This window comes from Penicillium oxalicum, chromosome II, assembly GCF_001723175.1.
Source record: "Penicillium oxalicum strain HP7-1 chromosome II, whole genome shotgun sequence".
Lineage (NCBI taxonomy): Eukaryota > Fungi > Ascomycota > Eurotiomycetes > Eurotiales > Aspergillaceae > Penicillium > Penicillium oxalicum.
In genome coordinates this window covers 575,587-594,590 of record NC_064651.1, presented here as the reverse complement: position 1 = coordinate 594,590, position 19,004 = coordinate 575,587, and the positions used below count along the sequence as shown (strand labels likewise).

The 19,004-nt window shown below is 51.6% G+C and overlaps 2 protein-coding genes across 2 annotated transcripts; both read left to right on the top strand.

Annotated features, from left to right (window-relative positions):
* Nucleotides 1-6,719: 6,719 nt before the first annotated feature.
* Nucleotides 6,720-9,476, top strand: POX_b02123 (uncharacterized protein; the record flags this gene model as incomplete). Its single annotated transcript, XM_050111039.1, has 4 exons — nucleotides 6,720-7,588; nucleotides 7,644-7,737; nucleotides 8,482-8,766; nucleotides 9,363-9,476. 4 exons carry the CDS (start codon nucleotides 6,720-6,722, stop codon nucleotides 9,474-9,476), a joined length of 1,362 nt encoding a protein of 453 aa, XP_049971385.1.
* A 2,528-nt stretch (nucleotides 9,477-12,004) lies between these two features.
* POX_b02122 (uncharacterized protein) lies at nucleotides 12,005-18,854 on the top strand (the record flags this gene model as incomplete). The annotated part of the gene is made up of 7 exons (XM_050111038.1): nucleotides 12,005-12,554; nucleotides 12,689-13,458; nucleotides 14,527-16,051; nucleotides 16,199-17,580; nucleotides 17,658-18,011; nucleotides 18,085-18,360; nucleotides 18,417-18,854. 7 exons carry the CDS (start codon nucleotides 12,005-12,007, stop codon nucleotides 18,852-18,854), a joined length of 5,295 nt encoding a protein of 1,764 aa, XP_049971384.1.
* Nucleotides 18,855-19,004: the final 150 nt, after the last annotated feature.

Below are 19,004 nucleotides of genomic sequence, written 5' to 3'. Positions count from 1 at the left end.
TCAATGGTGGAGATCTCAGCGACACGAGCCGCCCGGTTGAGTCGTCTCGATTCCATCCACAGGACCCATGTGTGTACCGGTAAAAGTCGGCGCCTGCAGTATGTACCAGAGGGAATTCAGTTACATATGTACTGTAGAGCTCTTCAGATATCTTGCAAACCTAGGTATGGATTGCTGGTGCCAGAGTTCCGCATCTTGGAATTCCTTTCAATCATCTTCTAGCCGTTCTCGCAATCCGCCTCTCTTTATTCAAACAGTTTCCAATCTTGGACAGGTACATGTGCAAATCGAGTTGCGAGGCGAAATCACCACCGGGCGCGAAACTCGATGCAACGTTGATGAAATCGTTTCTCTTTCTTCCCCCCCCCCTCTCTCTCTCTCTCACGAATTGATCTTCAAACTCGGCTCCGAGTGGAGAATTTTCCGCGCAGCATGGATCCCGCATCGGATCGACCTGACTAAAGATGATAGACACGGACGGAGTTGACTTTTTTTTTCTTGTTTCCGTTAATGGGTCATTTGATTTCCTTCCTTTCAATTGTGCCTTTCTTGGGTGCAAAGACCAGACAATAACATTATCATATTTGCGTTTCCTCTCTTTATCTTCCCTTCTTCTCTCCCTTCCCCCCCCCCCCCCCCCCCCCTGTCTTTCCCGATACTCGATGCTCCACATTGAACATAACGAGTTCCCGTGCGAACCGACCGACAGTACGAGGACTAGGCCCCTATCAATCCTGATCCGACCGTCTCCTGACACGATAGGTGCATAAACGGGTATTAGACTAACGAACCCACCGGCACTAGAGTATGATCATCACTTCCATGCAATACTACAGTCCTTGCTAGTGCCAGGACTAGTCTTGGTGCGAAAAGACTCCTTCAAGGTATGTAGACGAGATTGTCTTGTTTGTCCAAGCTTTTTACCCACTTATGCATGGTCTGTTCGTAGTACGTAGTCACGTACTACGTCGTAGGTTCCTACTAGTTCCCTATGTTCCCTACAGACCCATTACCCTCTAATCATGCACGATAGTTCACTCATATTCTCGCAGGACCGTGAAGAAATGGTATCTAGACAGTTAATTCATGGTTCGTCACAAATCCCCCAGCCCTTGTTGAAGAGTAGAGGAGGGTATTCTCCGATTGGGTGGTTCGTAATGGCGACGACTTGATTAAGCACTGCTGTGTACACATAGTACGTCCATCAATATAATATATAGTCCCTCCAATCAACCATCCATACAACAACTTTATCGCCAAGAGTCAAGTACTCAAGTACTCAAATAAATCAAATCTACCACTCACCTCTCCCTTCCAACAACAAAGATAACCCAATTCCATCACCCACCTGCAAGCCGGATGCAAAACGGTATCGGATATAAGATCCAGCGATGATCTCTCTCTCTCTCCCTCGACATTCTCCGTGCGGGATCCTCAAAAACCACACTCGGCTAAGACGGTCGTGATGGACGCTAAAAGTACCTCCTGTTGCAGAGGTGGAGGCAGAATGAAGATGGATGCTGCTGAGTGTTTTATGACTACGAAGTAAACTTATGTGCGCAAGTGGGTACGGTACGGGACTTTTTTTGGCTAGTAGCCCCCCCCCTGCCCTGCCCTTTCCCAATTTGTCCATTTCCGCAATATCTTTCTTTTCTTTTTCTTTTCCTCTTTTACTCTTCCGTCTTTGTACTAGATTCTTATAGCTTGTTCCAGGTGTGTGTGTGTATTCGGACTACTCAAATAGGTATTGGTATCGGCGATAGTGGCACCAGATTTACTTGAGAGTGAGACGGGAGGCTTCTTGTAGGGGTCTTCATATTGCGCACAAGGTTCCAAGTTTTTAAAAGACTACCCTAAGATAGTATCACTATCGGTGCATTTCACATCTACAACGTCCTATCTACGAATCGAGCATCTTCAAGGAGAAACCCGGAATAATTCCGTCCACATAGTCAGATGACTTTTAACAGGCGACTGGTGAATGGCGACAGTTGAGAGAAAAAAAAAAGAAAAAAAAAAGCCAAGTGGACGGCGCCACAGTCAACGGCCGATGATCCGATGATGCATTTGCCATGCAGTACGGTACTGTATAGATATACCGTGCCGGTCGATACTGTAATCTTGTCTACAAGGCCGGCGATCCAGAAGGGCCAAAAGAATGGTTGAGATGGTTTCTTGAAGGCTCTGGTCTCTGGTTCTTTTGATGTGGTGCTATTGCCACGGGCTGGTGGTCTGCGTTGGCCGGTACGTCGGGTAAGTATATCACTTGGAGTAAGAGGGGAGAGAGCTTTGAGAAAAAACAGTGAGAAGGCGTGCTGCGAATGCCCCACGAATTTTTATCCCCAGCGGGGTATTACTAATCATGATCGTAATGACAATAATAGTAATAGCAATTGTACTGTTGTCGTTGTGAAAAGTCAATGGTGGTTGATAAGAGGGGGGGGGGGGGGGGGACTGGATCAAGACAGAGTGCTCCTCCAGTGGTGGACTGGCTGAGCAAAATCCAAAACCCATTGCGTGGCGCTAGTCGGCTGGCTGGCTTGGCCAGATGCCAGGTGAATGGAAGAGTATCTCAAGACGATGGCCTTAGATCATAGTTGTACTCTAGTTGATGGTTTCTTGAAGATCAGAGCATTGGGTCACCTTTCTTGGGCGAGTTGTAATTAATACTAGACGTGAAATACAAATCTCTGCGTATCAGTATGCTCTTTTTCGATCCCTGCTGGAGGACAAGTGGACGAGAGTACTCTCGCACGATAAGGCGACTGTCGTCCCGATGCACCTGAATGACAGGTGCGTATGTACACTTCCGGAGAGTGTCTCTGCCTGTTTGGCAGCATATCGTATTTTTTCTATTTCTTCTTTTCTTTCCACTCACTACAATTGACCCTCGAGGCCCCCGGAGGCTCCCCGGATAAAGGCGCCCGTCTTTCGATCATATCAACCGCGAACGCTAATCGCACCATCCCTGTCAACCCCGGTTTCAACACGTTCCTCATCGTTGAACGTTGCCCGGGGGGCTAAAGGGGGCTTGGCGGCTGCCACCACTCTCGAGCGAGCCTGTCAAACAATCAATATGACGGTCCAGTGATACATTGTCCAGCAGAGCTCAGATGCAGCTGCAGCTCTGGATGATGATCTTTCCATCGTCGATCGGAGACCAGCTGGACCGTGCAGCAGGAAAAGGGTTTCCCGAGTCGAGAGCTGGGCACCAATGAGGGTGGTCCGTGACCCTTTTGCTCAGCACCTCCTCTCGGACGTGCAACGCCTCTTGTCTGAAAGGGGAAACCTCGCGTGTAGAACCGGAGATGGGGAGGTTCATTTCAATTTTGGTGCTTTACGATGCTGGTTTCTATCAGAGGGGGCTGTTCACTAGAGGCGAGAAGACAGTGCGCAGGGATTGGTGAGCGAGCGTCGCAGTGGTGGCCCTGGTGCAGTAAAAGGGACTCTTGGAGGATTCGCACATCTGCTGGTGAAATCGCACCATCTTCTGGTGCCGAGAGGCTGACAATAGCCCATTCGAAGGTCAACGATCGGGGGTGTAGGATGTACATCCAACGTTCACTTTCCAAAGGTGACTCGAGACGATAGTTTGCCCATTTCAAGATGCTGGAAACCTCCCCCTTTCGGTCAAGCCGACCTGCACTCTGAACCCATTTCTACACCTTTTCCTCACGGTGGTGTTTACTTCTTGACGATCAATATCATCACGCAGCCATTTCCTGTTCTTCATCGAGCCCAAGCCAGTCTCGGTCGATCGCATTCTTGTACCTGCGACGAGAAAACCGTCCAAGCGCGAGTCAGAGTGGTGGGTCTCATCTGGACACACACCGGGAGGCTCGGCTTTCCAAGACCAGCAGCAGGTTGCCTCGAGGAGGCGCGGCAATGTACATGGAATCCACAAGGTCAACGTCGCATGATAGCCCATGCGCGTGGTCGGAAAAGAAACCTCCATGCATTTGCACACAAGGCAAACTCCGTACAACGAGCAAGCTGGTCTCTCCTGTTGATAGTCGCCACAAGAGTAATATCGTGCCACGCAGAACAGCCTCCGCGCTTTCTCTCTCTCTCTCTTCTCTCCCCTCTCCTTGTCGTTCTTCCCTCTCTGTCTCCTCCGCTGAATCTTTCAGATGCAAGAACTTTCCTCAGCCATGCAGATGCACCACCATATCTTCGCACTCGCTCACGCGCGGCCGAGAGAGTGGAGACCAAAAAGAATGGAGGAGGAGGCGGGTGGGAAAAAGGACAGGAATGGGGCGCGGCCCAGCTGACGCTTGGTCGCACACCCAGCGCATCCAAACTCACGCACCCCACGCAATCCATGGAATTGGAATCGGACAAGAAACTCTTTTACACATGTTGCAATGAGCACAGTCGATTCATAGTGCTCATCGAGGGGGATCAGACGACCCCCTCCTGTTGGGACACATCAACGCAAGACACCACAACAGAACCAAAACTTGGACCGTGTTGGTGTGGTATGGTAGATCGCGCGACCGTATGCGCGTCTATCCAACATCAAGGGCAGTAAACCAGTCTCAACAGGTGTCGTAGTATTGCCCCAATGTACATCCATGTAGGATGCTTGGATAATGAATACATCACTGTATACACTAGACACAATACCAATGTAGTGACTGACGGACATATTCTCCCATCCTGCACCTTCATCGTAATACCCATGAGCCCAGCATCTATAAAAAAACAAGATTTGACGAACCAAAGAGGATGCCGATCGCCCCCTGGGACTCTTATCGGGGTCGCCATGTCCGTCAGGGTTGACCCAGCCCGTTACGCAGAATGATTCGGAGCGAGAAACTTTTGACCTTCGCACCTCACTGGCTGCGCAGCAGACTTTCGGCAGTGAGAACTGGGCGCATGATGCACTGCACAGGAAGGGCCTCGGACAGGGCAAAGACCATGGTAAACTTCGCACCCAGAAGAGGATGGCACCGGCACAGCTAGCGACCCTTGATCCGACCGAGGGCTCCTGAACCTTTCCTAGTCCCTACTGGCTTGCCTTACGTATGCAGTCCTGCATCGCACCAGGGAGGCTCGACAAAGGCTTGACCAGCACAGAGAGCAAGACGGAAGCGTGATGTCTATTCTTGTCGCTGTGGCCGGAGAGGGCCGCGAGGAGATGATGACTCAAGATGTCTTGAAATGTTGCGCGTCTCGGACGGGTGTTCACCTACACAGGCTCGGTTGTGCTTCATGACTCGCTGATAGTGTGCACGATCAGAGTGTTGTCCGTAACTCTTCTACTTTCTTTCCTACCGACCAGGCCTCGCTACCGGTTTTACGTCTTCTGATGACGGACCAGAGACTCGTAATCTTTAGATATCATGCTATACCCTCTACAGAACACCATCCCCGTCTCTGCAATCCACGATAATGTATCAGGCGATGGTATCGGGAAAATCCGAGCAGAATTGTCATGAATGGCCCCCCCCCCCTCCTCCCCTCAAAAAGAAAGACAAAAGAAAATGGAAAAAGACAATTAAAAGGCAAGATGGGGGGGGATGGGGGGGGGAAATGAAACCAAAAAAGAAAAAAAAAAACAAACCTAACCATCGCTCATCCTCCGTGCGTTCTCCCGTTAGTCTCCTCCACTCCATGTCACTGCGCTGCATGGGCCGCCGCTAATCCCTCTCCACTCTCGAAATGCATCCATCTAGATTCAGGGTCTCTCGCTCTCTGACGCACGAGGCAAAATTACACCTGCAGCAATCTCAAAACGATCATGGAGACTTCCCAAGGCCATCTGAATTGTGGCTAGGGATTCGCTCATTCTCGAGCCGTCTTGTTTCCTCTCTCTCTCTCTTTTTCTCTTTTTTTTTCTTCCTTTTTCCCTTTTGGTTTTTGGTGCTCTGTCGCGTTCGATCCATACTCTAAGTCTATCTTTCTCCTGGACTAGTGCACTTATCTGCTCCGGGTTATCTTCCTGAGCCCGGGAGCGAGTGGGCACTCGGCCATTCTCAACGTCCATGGCCCTATTTTCGCATCAAAATCATTTTATAATTATGATTTTTTTTTGTTTTTGTTTTTCGATATTTGCTTTTTCGCTTTTATCTTAACTTTGAAATTCTTAAATTCAAAAATACATTTTCCAACATCAACCCTCCATGAGGCTTTTTGGGAGAGAGGGGGGGGGGGGGGAAACATTGTCGACAGCATGTGCCTACAAATTAATCGCCATGGACGCCCGTTCATCAATTCTGGCTTCTTCTATTCTTTTTCTTCCTCCCTCTCTCCCTCTTTCTTCTTCTCCATCCCGCTTCATTTCCTCCCTATCTCTTCCCAATTATCTGGGCTGGTTGAGGAAGCTGTGTCAATCATCGACATTCGTTTCTGCTTCCTCACTCTCTTTGCGCCTCATCCGAGCTCCGGTCTTCCCTCCCCCTTTTGCTCACTCATTGCCTCGGAGCAACTATCAAAAGTTGGTTGCGAGAATACGCGATTGCGAGACGAATCAGGTGAGTGAGGATAAGCTGGGCAGAACATAGGCCGTGGAGTGATACGGCTAACGCTGGTGACAAGACGACAGCTATTTTCGCATCGGTAAAGAAAGCAGTCAGCTTCTGTGTCCAAAAAAGAAAAGAAAAAAAAGAGGCATTCGAGGGAATTCAAGAACTCTTTTCGCACTCGAGAAAGAAAGAAGAAGGGGAAAAAAAAACAGCCGAAGTCTGTGGACAAATTCAAGCCATACCCAAGACACAATGACGTTCCCATTCTTGCGAGCGTTTGTCGCGCTATTGTCAGTTCAATTGCCAATCTCCGCCTCCCATAAGCCACGCCCAAATTTTGGGGTTATCGTTGTCAACATCAAAGCATCAGAGACTGACTTGTACACGCTTTCCTCCTCCAGTTGCTATCGCTATCTCCGCCTCGTGGTCAACCTGTTCTCTTTCTGGACTTTTAAGCCCATTCCGCCCCCCGAGAATCCCAAGCTTACTTCCCAGGATGTGACGGTGATCATCCCCACCCTTGAAGGTTGCGGAGAGGAATTGGTCGAGACGATCCGATCCGTGTTGGAAAACCAGCCGTATGAAATTCTTCTGGTCACCATCGAGGCCAACCGCAAGCGAGCCGAAAAGATGCTGAGCGCCATGCCTGCCTCCGAGTCCCGCATTCGCCTCTTCACCGTGACCCATCCCAACAAGCGGCGCCAGATGACTCGGGCCATCCCCGAAGTTCGCACGGCCATCACCCTGTTGGCCGACGACGATGTGAGCTGGCCCGCTACCGTCTTGCCCTGGATTCTGGCACCCTTTGAAAAGGATGAGCGATATGGAGGTGTCGTCACCTGCCAGCGCCTGCGTCGCGCGGCCTCGCCCAGTGTCACCCAGCGCATCTGGGGTTTCTTAGGCGCCTTGTATCTCGAACGACGCAACTTTGACTGTGGGGCCACCACGAACATAGACGGAGGCCTGCCGTGCATGTCCGGCCGAACCGTGGCATACCGGACCAAGATCCTGCAGGACGAGGGCTTCACCTACGCTTTCACCAACGAAGAGTGGTGGTGGGGCAAGTATCAGCTCAACGCGGACGATGACAACTTCATCACTCGCTGGATGGTCTCGCACGGGTGGGAGACTTATATGCAATATCACCCGAGGCCGAGGTGCTCACGACCCTGGAAGACAATCCTATTTTCCTGAAGCAATGCGCGCGCTGGTCTCGCAGCAATTGGCGCAGCAACCTGACGAGCATGTTTCACGAAAAACACATCTGGTAGTAAGTGGTCTTGATTTCCCTGATTCCGTGATTTCTTCTTTCCTTTTTTTTCTTTTTTGGCTACATTCATTTCTTCCCATTCCTCAATCTTGCCCATTTCTCTGCAATGATTCCCCCCTGTCCTGCATTTTGCATTGGTTCCCGGTATAGTGCGATCCGAAGCAAATGGCAACATCATCTTCTGTCGGGTCTTCCCCCCCCCCCCCCCCCCCTTTCATTGCGATGAACATCATTGGGAGAGGCACTGTCCCATGTATGTGTCCGCATTGGAGCTCGTGCATACAGCCGGCAGGATACATCTGCGCGTTGCTGCAGTCTCTTTCTATCCCCGACCGGGGTAGGCGAAACAGGGCAAAAGTACCATCTCGGTGGCGCTGGTCCATTCCTCGCTGAGCGCACTTTCGGAAATCACCGCCGCTTTCTGAGATCCGGTTGACTCCTGCGGCAGCCTCTGATCGTGTCGGACTGCACGGTCTTTCTGTTGCTTTTGAGAGGAAAAGAAAGCGAGATTGAGAGGACATGACTGTGCTTTACTTCTGCCTCTCTCCCTCGTGGTTTTCCTATTACTTTTTTTTTGTTTTTGATTTTTTTACTCCGTAATGTCTTTCCGTTTCGTTGCTCCCCCCAACATCACTACTTGTCCCCTCCTTTTTTGGGGGGGGGGGGGGGGGCAACTACCATCCCCATCATCTTGCATTGCTCGACCGCAGCTGACATTGTTTCTGTTGACTTGACAGTCGCCAGCCATGGAGTGCCTATGCGGTTCACTTGACGACCTTGTCTCCTCCGGCGTTGCTCGGAGATCTGCTGCTCGTTTGGCTGTGCCACAAGGGCACGGCAAGCTGGGGCGAGGTTTCGCACGATCGCGCCATGACTTTTCTCTACATGTGGATGTTTACGAGCAAGTGGATCAAGTTGCTGGGTCACTATATCCGCTATCCAGTGGATGTATTCCTTCTCCCGGTCTCGATTCTCTTCGGTTATTTCCACGGAGCCATCAAGATGTATGCTGTGATGACTTTGAATGTGGTAAGTGTCTTTTTACTTTGGTTTTCCTCCTCGGGTTGCTCGTGGGTTTCATTTTGGTTTTTGTATACCCTTCTGTTTTTCTTTTTGAACCACTTCCCCTCTTTTCCTCTAAATCCGCTTGTCTCTCTGTCTCTCTTCCTCCCCATCTCTTCTCTTTCATCTTGTATGGTTCGCAAAGATGACTATGCGACTGCACATCCCGCGGCTGGGAGCTCCTCGGCCAGTCGAGTGGAGTCGAACAGCCGAGCCCCTCTCTCCTTGAATTTTTTTTTTTTAATTCTTTTTTCCTCGGTTCGTGCTTTCCACCTCGGGAGCCTGTTTTCACCGGTCTTGTCTCTTCTTGGACACGCCAGCGTTCCTCGCAATACGCTATGATCGCGGACTCCTCCCTCGTGCAGACGGGCTTTCCGCCCACTCTTTCTTTCCGTGCCATATCCGATTTCTCTTCTTGTTTCTCCGAGTGCTTTTCTTCCCATCCATGGGCTTTCATTGGAGGAAGATGAGCCTGCGTTTATCGGGCGAAATTTTACTTCGATCGTTTTCCCTTGCCGTTCCAGAGTTACCATCGACTAACATCTCGGGTTTCCTTCGTCCAGACCACTTGGGGCAGCCGTGATGGCGCGGACGATTATGACGCCGAGCGGATGAAGAAACGCACGGATGCCGATCGCACCAAACAGCCCTACTACCCCAGCTATCTCACGAAATGAGTGGGCATCGTGTACTTTTCCCTGCCGCAGTCTGTATTGGGATCGACTGGGTCTGGGCCAGAGGGAACTGAAACGTGATTGCAACTGCCTAAATCACCTTCTCCCTCCCCCTCTTTCTCTCCCCTTCTTCTCTCGATCGCTGTGCCAACGGTACTGGCAAGCACATTGCGAATGGGGCATGTGAAGAGCTGCGGGCGTGCGATTGCGTCTCCAGACGATCGCTGGAAAGAGAGGCATACATGCTACCTACTCACGCTAGCCGTTCCGGCGGAGCCCTGATCGTTATCAAGGACCAACCAAACGGGCCGAAAGCACTTTCCCCTTGTTCGCATGGCCTGCATAACGGACTCCGGCACGTCTTGCGACCTCTCCCCCCCCCCCCCTCTTCCCCCTCATCCGGCATTGCCTGGTCGGCGATCGGCTTCCTGCCTCTAGCTCGATTCAAACCTGGCAAGCACAACCAAAACCAGGTCGGACAATCTGGTCGTGGCTTGCGCGCGAGCTCTTCTTTATTGACTTTCTGTATCTCTCTCACTCGGGGCAAAGAGAGCGAAGAAGACAAAGATTCGACCCCTCGAAACTCTCGTCTTTCTCTCTCTCTTTAGTCCTTTACGATGAAATGCCGTGACGACCATTTTTACTTGATCTATATGTGAACTGCAATGTCCGTGTTATTTGCAGAACTTGATTTTAGATGTGTCGGGCGCTTTGCCTAGGAATTTGAAATGGGAGGTTTTTTCTGTTTTTACTTTTCTGTTGAAAATTCTTTTTTCTTGCCTGTTTTCGTTTTTTTCGCTGAGGCAGTGTGCGACTATGTTTCAATTTCTTCCTCTCTTATGCTTGTCTTGGGCTTTTCTTCCCACTAAGTGCCTCTCCCCTGCCCTGTTGATTATGACAGTTTGCAGCCGTGGGGGATTCGAAGGAGAGCGGTGGCCAAACAGCATGCCGCTGTTTACCTCCTCGTATCTCTCCCTTCTCACGGGAGAGATCAATCGAGCTTCAGCTATGGTATCCAGATGTGCACCCTCGATTCGATCAAACCACAGCGCTGGCATTTCATCGCCCGATCCAAAACTACGTGATGCGACACAATTTGATGCGTGACATTACCACCTTTGGTTGGCCGTCTCACTGCTGCTTGATTTGGTTTCTTTCCGCTCGTCTCTCCCCTTCTTTGCATCTGATGGAATCATCAAAAAAAACCCCCCGGCCAAAAAGACGTACCTGTCATCCCTTGCTCTGTGTTTTCCTCCCCCAAAAGGATAGTTGCGATTGGACAAAACTGCGGTCATGATGATACTTTGCGATATTCCCCCTCTTCGCTCGAGAGCTTCTGTTGTGTGCTTTTCTTTCCATGTGTTTTACTTTTGAACATTGCTTTCTGTGTAAAATACAAAAGCATGGGGTGGTGCGCGTTTATTGTGCACCGTTATTTTTTTTTTAATTTTCTCCCTCTCACCCACGTACCACATGATTTTTGCATTTAATCTTCAATGAGATGCTGGTGCTATTTCAACACGTGTGTTTTTCAAAAGACTAATCGTTTCATCGTTTCCTTTCTTCGACACAATTTTATAAGCTCAATTTTAGATTCGTCATGAACAGAATCTAGCGATATTCAACACGAGTCTTCTCTGGACTCTTGACTGTAGTTTAGAAAAGTGACCTCGGTGTCCTTTTCAACCATACATCTTGTCCGTCTCCATCGATAGTCCACGTACTATTAGGGTCAAGTAAGAAGGTTCAAACTGTAGAGCCGGCATCTAGCTCGCCTTACGATTGACCCTTTTGAATTTTTACAATTCCTACAAGCCCGTTCCCGTCCCCGTTCCTTCAAATATCGATGAAATGTTGCATAGATCTACTACTCTTCACGCTTACATGACAAGGGCCAAAATTTGTCAGTCTTTCTCATTCGACTGTAATTTCGATGTATTCACCTCATACTTGCGGTGATGGCTGGACGGATTCCTATGAAGAAAGAGGTAAGTTGGTGTTTGACTGGATTCGTTGAGTGGAACTGTGCAGGGAATCGCGAGGTTAAGATAGAATAATTTCTCTATGACTTAGTCAACTGTGATAGAGCTTTTGATCTATCAGGTAGGGGGAGGAGAGAGTTGAATGATTTCTATGAGAGTTTACCTATTTGGACGGCGTGGTAAGTAGGGAAGAGAGGAGGGAAAAAGAAATACTCAAAGTGGATGGAGATCCGTCTCGACATGGGATTGCTGTCAACGGTTGCTGATTGTGTCTTTTTATGCGCACTCCATATGGTTTTGAAGCAGATTTAGACACGTCTGAATGGGTTGTCAGGTCCGGTCGGACGAATGGTCGAGTTTATCACGGTTGCTTGGCATAGATTGAATCAAAATGTTTCGATCTTCGCGAAATCTTGCGGTATGGATAACGGTCCTTCTAGCTTTGTTCGTTTGCATTTCACTGACTCGAGGCCAGTCAATGTACCACATGGGATATTTTTTTAAAAAGAATATAACACGGCTATGTATTAAAAGGCCATCATACTGAGAATGATTCATTCATCGATTCTTGGTGCTGCAACACCTCCCAACTGGAATCAAACGGCAAAAAGCGCGGACCAAATCCTCCTCCCAGCGGGCCGAGACTCGGAAAAAGTTCCGGCCTGCCATGGCCCAAGTCCGCTCCTCATTTTCGCAAACTGCAATTCCATCGCTGGCGAGGACTCCAAAACAAACGACCACTCCCTTTCCATCCTCCTTCATTTCTTCTCTTTTCTCTCTCCACCCCCTCCCTCTTTCTCCAACATGGCGAGCTGTTTCACACGGAACATGCTGGCGACTCGCTTTCTGTCCACACCGCGTCAACGTGTCGCAATTTGTCACCGCCACATTCACTCATCACCCTCGAGGGCCGCCGTAGCACACCCCATCACAGCTCATGGTCCACCACCCCAGGCACCTGCGCCTGCCTCTTCATCCTCCAGTGAGACACGGGATTCTCTCTCGTCGACGGGAGACGGGCAGGGTGTGTCGCAGGTGAAGAAACCATCGCCGTTGAAGAAGCGCTTTTGGAAAGATGTCCATGTTCATGGAAAGACTGGTGTGTTTCGTTTTTTTCCCTTCTAATGGAGTGTGAGATATGGGCAAGCACCAATACCGGTCGGACGGGAATTGCAAATGGAGTGTCATTGAAACTAATCATCTTTCTCTCTTGCGCTCTTTCTCTCATCACAGGTGAATACCAAGTATTGTTGGACAAGCGTCCTGTTCGCACTCCCAACAAGGATATTCTTTCAATTCCTCCGACCAAACCACACCTCGCTCACGCCATCGCCCTCGAATGGGATGTCATGACCTCGGCCCAACACGCGCTCAAGAGCCACCTGATCCCACTCACCTCCCTGGCCGCCCGCGCTGCCGACATTGTCCGCGAAGATGCGAGCGGCGAACGAACTACCCGCGATCAGATCGTCACCACGGCGATGCGCTACCTCGAGACAGACACGTTACTCTGCTGGGAGCCGGAGCGCACCTATAACGCCCTCGATCGGGTCGGCGAGACCGGTCAGGTGGAAACTCTCCGCCAGATTCAAATGCGCGTCGCCAAGGATCTCATGGGCTTCCTGTCGACCAAGGTGTGGCCCGGTCTGGAGATTGTCCCCATCCTCGACACCGAGAGTATCATGCCGGTGTCTCAGCCCCAGGCCACCCAGGACAGTATCCGGACGTGGTTGTACGAGCTGAGTGCGCATGATCTGGCGGGTGTGGAGCGTGGGATCCTGGCCTCGAAGAGTCTCCTGGTGGCGGTTCGATTGATGGTGGAGTGGAGCGAGAATTTCCGGCATTTGCAGCGACCGGGGGTGAAGAAGTTTGGTCTGGAGGAGGCGGCCGAGGCGGCCAATCTTGAAGTCAAATGGCAGACTGACATGTGGGGGGAGGTGGAGGATACGCACGATGTGGACAAGGAGGACTTGCGACGACAGTTGGGGAGTGTAGTGCTGTTGGTGAGTGGTGAAACTCGATAAAAGAGAGGAAAGACGGAGAGTGTATGATGGATTTGTACAATATCTTTTTTTTGACCCTACCCCCCCCCCCTTTTCATTCACTGACGTGCATGATACATATTTGAATTGTTCGAATGTCTGCGATCACTATAGAGAGACCTGGTAAATACATCGCGCGACATGTCTGCAGGGTAGTCTTCTCCCTGACATTGCAAAATTGTTGTATAGTTGGTACGGTCACACAGAGAAATGTCCAGTCTGCCGCGCATTCGGGAAGATTGTCAAATCTATAGTTCTGTACATCTGAAAACTACTTTTACCGGACTTTGGTCTGCCACACAAGAGCCCCTCTTTTGTCAGGGACTCGACATTCTTCTATTCTCGATCCAGCTCTTACGTTGCTGACTCCTCCATGATCCATCGCATGTGCCCCTTTTGGCATGACGTCGGTCTCCGGAGACTCTTCCATTGCACGGAAGACAATCAGAGGGCCTCTCCGCAGCCGATGACATGTAGGCGCAGCGCCCAATCTGTTGGTCTGGACTCGTACTCGCAAGCCTTGTCTCTACAAATCAAAAACAAAAAAAAAAAAACTTTGTTTCCCACTGACGCCGTTACCGTCTTACCAAGCAGGGAACTTGATCGGCATTTCGGACGAGTACGTTGGTGCTGCTTGTTCCTTTGGACTGTTCCCTTGCTTGGACCTGACTCTCTCTGTTTTCCCCCTCCCGTCTTTCTTTCCCCCCTCCTCTTCTCCCCTCCTTCAATCATCTCCCCCTGACAAGACCACTCGAAGCTTCTCTCGCCCTCTCGATTTCAGGGTAGTTTGGACTCGGCGTCCTCGAGTGCACCTGGCAATGTCCGACAGACTTGAAGGGTGAGTACTCTTGATCTCTCCTAGACGACACTGCTTCTTCCCTGTACCTGTCCGCCCCTATATTCCATGTGAAAGCTGGGAGGAAGAGAGGGGGGGAGAGGTGGACCAGAGGAACAGAGAGCAGATCCATGGTTCTCAGTTCCGTGGTCGGCCATGGCAACATTCAGGCTGCGTGACTGGGCTCTTGGAAGCTTGCATTATGCCAATTGCCGAAGGCTCGACTGGCGCAAAACACCATCGACGCTGGAATCTTCCCACCCAGGACTTCAAGGAAACAAAGCAAAAAGACAAGAGAAAGAGAATTCTGGTCCAAGAGATTGACAGGCTGCGATTACGAACCTGAGCGGGACGGACTCCCCTCCTCCTTCGCATTCGCGCAGATCGGTGGCCTCCCGGGCACAGTCACATACGAAGCGCAACCAGCTCAGAAGCTAATCACCATGTCACCTTTTACTAGGCACAAGCGCTCCCGGAGTGTCCTGGCTCTGTTGCATCGCGACAAGTCCAAGGGAGACGACAAGGACCCGGATGATTTCACCGACAGCGGCTCCGTGGGCGATGCCTCGGTGAATGGATCACAGTACGCCCATCAGCGCAACGCCAGTCACAGCCACCTCGGCCGAAAGAAGACCATCTCGCCGCCGCGGCACAACCTGGAACAGACCCAGTCTCGTGCGAGTTACCAGACCCCCGACAGTGACTCCGGCGACCACCATTTGACTACTACCAACACCAACACCAACACCATGGAGCGAACGGTCTCGGGGACAGAAGGCGGCAGCTTGTCTCTCGATCAGTCTGTGCGGACCTTCCGTCTATTTGAGATTCTACGAAGCGGGGATACAAATGCCATCTCCAAGGCCATCAAGGAATCGAGTGACCCCCAAGTGGCCAACAACCTCTACGGAACCACGATCCTGCACCTGGCCCTGCAGTGCGCCGAACCGCAGGTGGTCGAGTTCGTCTTGTCCTCGAGCGAGAACCTCGACATCAACGCACGTGATCGTGAAGGCAACACCCCCCTTCATCTGGCGGCGCAACTGGGCCGTGTCGCACTGGTCAAAGACCTCCTCAATCAGCCCTCGGTCAACGACGCGATCGTCAACTATCGCGGTCAGACGGCACTCGATGTTGCACGGACGCCCGAAATCTTCCAGCAACTGCAGCTGACACGCTCGCTCTTCATCGACAGCAAGACGCAGGAGATTCAGACCCTGGTGGCCAAGGGTGACTACGAGAACCTGGAGAAGCTTCTCGAAGAGCCCCGCGTGGAAGGGATCATCGACGTCAACAGTCTTGATCTCGTGACGGATCGCACGACGGCGCAAACGGGGGGCACGCTGCTTCACGAGGGCGCTCGCAATAAGAATGTCCAGTTGATTGAGCTCCTGCTGACCCACGGCGCTGATCCGTTCCGGCGTGACAAGAAGGGGAAGCTGCCACAAGATGTGACCAAGGACGACAAGACCCGTGCTATGCTGAAGAAATCGCCCGCCGCGGCGATCGCTCAGCGTGGCATCCAAGAAAAGGCCATTTTGGGAAACTCTAGTGCGCAAGGCGTGTCTGGCCGGGTCTCCGCCGGCGAAGCTCCACTGGCCGGCAAGGATACTCGCGAAATGAAGGGCTACTTGAAGAAATGGACCAACTACACCAGTGGGTATAAGTTGCGATGGTTTGTGCTAGAGGATGGAGTATTGAGCTACTATAAGCATCAAGGTACGGTTCAGAAGCCCTGCATGACTTTTCTCCTTTCTTTCTTTCTTTCTTTCTTTCTTTTTTCGAAACCAGCGGGACATCCCTCTCCCCCCGGCTTCGAGAAATTGCAAGGTATGGTTTGGTCTCACAGTTAACGACTCTCAATAGATGACATTGGTTCGGCTTGCCGTGGCGCCATCAACATGAGAATTGCTCGCTTGACCATGGATGCTCAGGACAAGACCCGCTTCGAGATTCATGGCAAGTCCTCGGTCAAATATCATCTCAAAGCCAATCACGTCGTTGAGGCGAAGCGATGGTTCTGGTCGTTGAATAATGCCATCCAGTGGTCCAAAGATGAAGCCAAGGAGGAGGAGCGACAGCGGTCACAGAATGCAGAGGCCCTTCGCCAGGCCAAGATTGACCAGGCCGAAGGCCGATCCATCGAAACTCCCTCAGAATCGGGCCTGAGCCAAAAGCCCGGCGGCAAGGGATTATCGCCCGGATCTCTAGTGGTTCCGGGTGCGAGTATGACGAGACTGAACACACAAGCGTCGCGCACCACCTTGGACACGGCCGCCATTGACGAAGAAGGGTCCGTGTACGGCTCGGGAAACCAAGGTGGCTCTCCCAATGACATGAATCGTGTGATCAGTCATAATCCCAGTGCGCCAGATTTGGACGGTGACGAGGATGAGTACGGTGACTACGCCTCCACCCACGACGAGGCACCCAACGAGGACAAGGACGCGCTGAACATCACAGCGCAGTCTGCGAAACTTCAACTGGACCTTCTGGCCAACGTGGCTGCCTCCCTGCAGGCCGAGAAAGCCCGGAACCCCGCGATGTCAATCTCGGACCCCGCCGTCGAGCAGGCTCTCGGTGCGTACGAAGGTGCGGTCAGCAGCCTCCGGGGTCTGGTGCAAAATCTGCTCAAAATCTCCCGGGATCGAGATTCATACTGGCAGTACCGGCTGAACCGCGAGGAACACCTGCGCCGTATGTGGGAAGAGAGCATGGCGCGGGTTGCGCAGGAACATGAAGAATTGCAGTCCAAAATGGGCGAGTCCGAGGAGAAACGCAAGCGCACCAAGAAGGCTCTGAAGGAGGCTCTCGAAAATGTCTCTGCGAATAGCCGCTCCGCCATCCTTCCGCGTTACCATGATGCATTGAATGAGTCCGCACAAGCGGAAGGTGGCCAGTTCGAAGGCACCGAGGAGGGTGGAGAGGTTGTCGGAGGCTCGGGGCCGTCGAGTCAGGGGCCGGTCAAGCCGAGTCTCCAACGAAAACCGTCGGCTCTCTCCCAGCTCAGCAGTTTTTACGATTCCGAATCAGATGGAGACGAGTTCTTTGATGCTATCGACGCGGGTGAGGTTGAGGTGCAGGATTTCACGGAGAAGAAGCCTGTGGAAGAGCAGCCGGGAGACGAGAGTGCGAAGGCTCGTGAAAACAGGCTCATGGTGGTGAAAACGTCTTTCAAGGGATACGAGGACCCCGTCCGTCAGCGTCTAAAGATGGACAATGATGATCGGCCGAAGATCTCTCTCTGGGTTCGTGTCGCAAGCTCACTCGATGGGTGCTGGTGTCGTTTTGGGCCGTTGCTAATTGACGAGTGTGTTTCTTACAGGGCATTTTGAAATCCATGATTGGCAAGGACATGACCAAGATGACTCTTCCAGTGTCATTCAACGAACCCACTTCCTTGCTGCAGCGTGTCGCGGAGGATTTGGAGTATACGGATTTGCTTGACATCGCCGCCGATCGGTCCGACTCGATGGAGCGTCTGGTTTATGTTGCCTCATACGCTGCGAGTGAATACGCTTCCACCATTGGTCGTGTGGCGAAGCCGTTCAATCCCCTTCTTGGTGAGACATTTGAGTATGTCCGACCGGACAAGGGCTACCGCTTCTTTGTGGAGCAGGTCAGCCATCATCCTCCGATCGGTGCTGCGTGGGCAGAGTCGCCCAAGTGGGATTACTGGGTATGTTCAAAACTGCGTGTTCATCTTGGCTGCCAAAGCTTGCAATGACCATCTAACACTCGAGACCATCTAGGGCGAATCCTCTCTCAAGTCCAAGTTCTACGGCAAGTCCTTCGACATCAATCTTCTCGGCACATGGTTCCTCAAGCTACGGCCCATCACCGGTGGCGAGGAGCTGTATACCTGGAAAAAGGTCACATCTTCCGTGATCGGTATCATTACTGGAAATCCCACGGTCGACAATTACGGCCTCATGGAAATCAAGAACTGGACCACTGGTGAAGTCTGTTACCTCGACTTCAAGCCTCGCGGCTGGAAAGCTTCCTCTGCGTACCAAGTTTCGGGCAAGGTAGTTGACCGCAACGGTTCCCCCAGTGGATGATCGGTGGGCGCTGGAACGACAAGATCTACGCCCGTCATACCCCCGGATTCGAAGCCCCTGTCTCGAGTCAGGATCCCGAATCTGCCAAGACCTTCCTGGTGTGGCAAGCTCATGAACGACCTACGGGTATTCCGTTCAATCTGACCCCCTTCGTCATCACCCTGAACGCTTTGCCCAAGGGGCTGAGAGAGTATTTACCCCCTACCGATACCCGTCTCCGCCCGGACCAGCGTGCCATGGAAGATGGCGAGTATGATCTCGCTGCTGTGGAGAAACATCGCGTGGAGGAGAAACAGCGTGCGAAGAGGAGAGAACGGGAAGCCAAGGGGGAGATCTACCAGCCTCAATGGTTTGTTCGTGACCGTTGCCCGATCACCGGGGAAGAGTTCTGGGCCCATAATGGCAAGTATTGGGCTAGCAGGGATGCCCACGACTGGAGCCGGTCGGAGGATATCTTTTAAAGAAGATATTGCGTCCTTGTCTGGCTCAGCATTGCCTTTGTTTTTTTTCATCTGTCTTATTCTCCCAAAACTGCAGCCAGTATGTCTTGTCTGTGTTGGGTTGAGATGCTGGCCTTTTGTGCTGGATTGTCTATCGCCCGAACATCATTG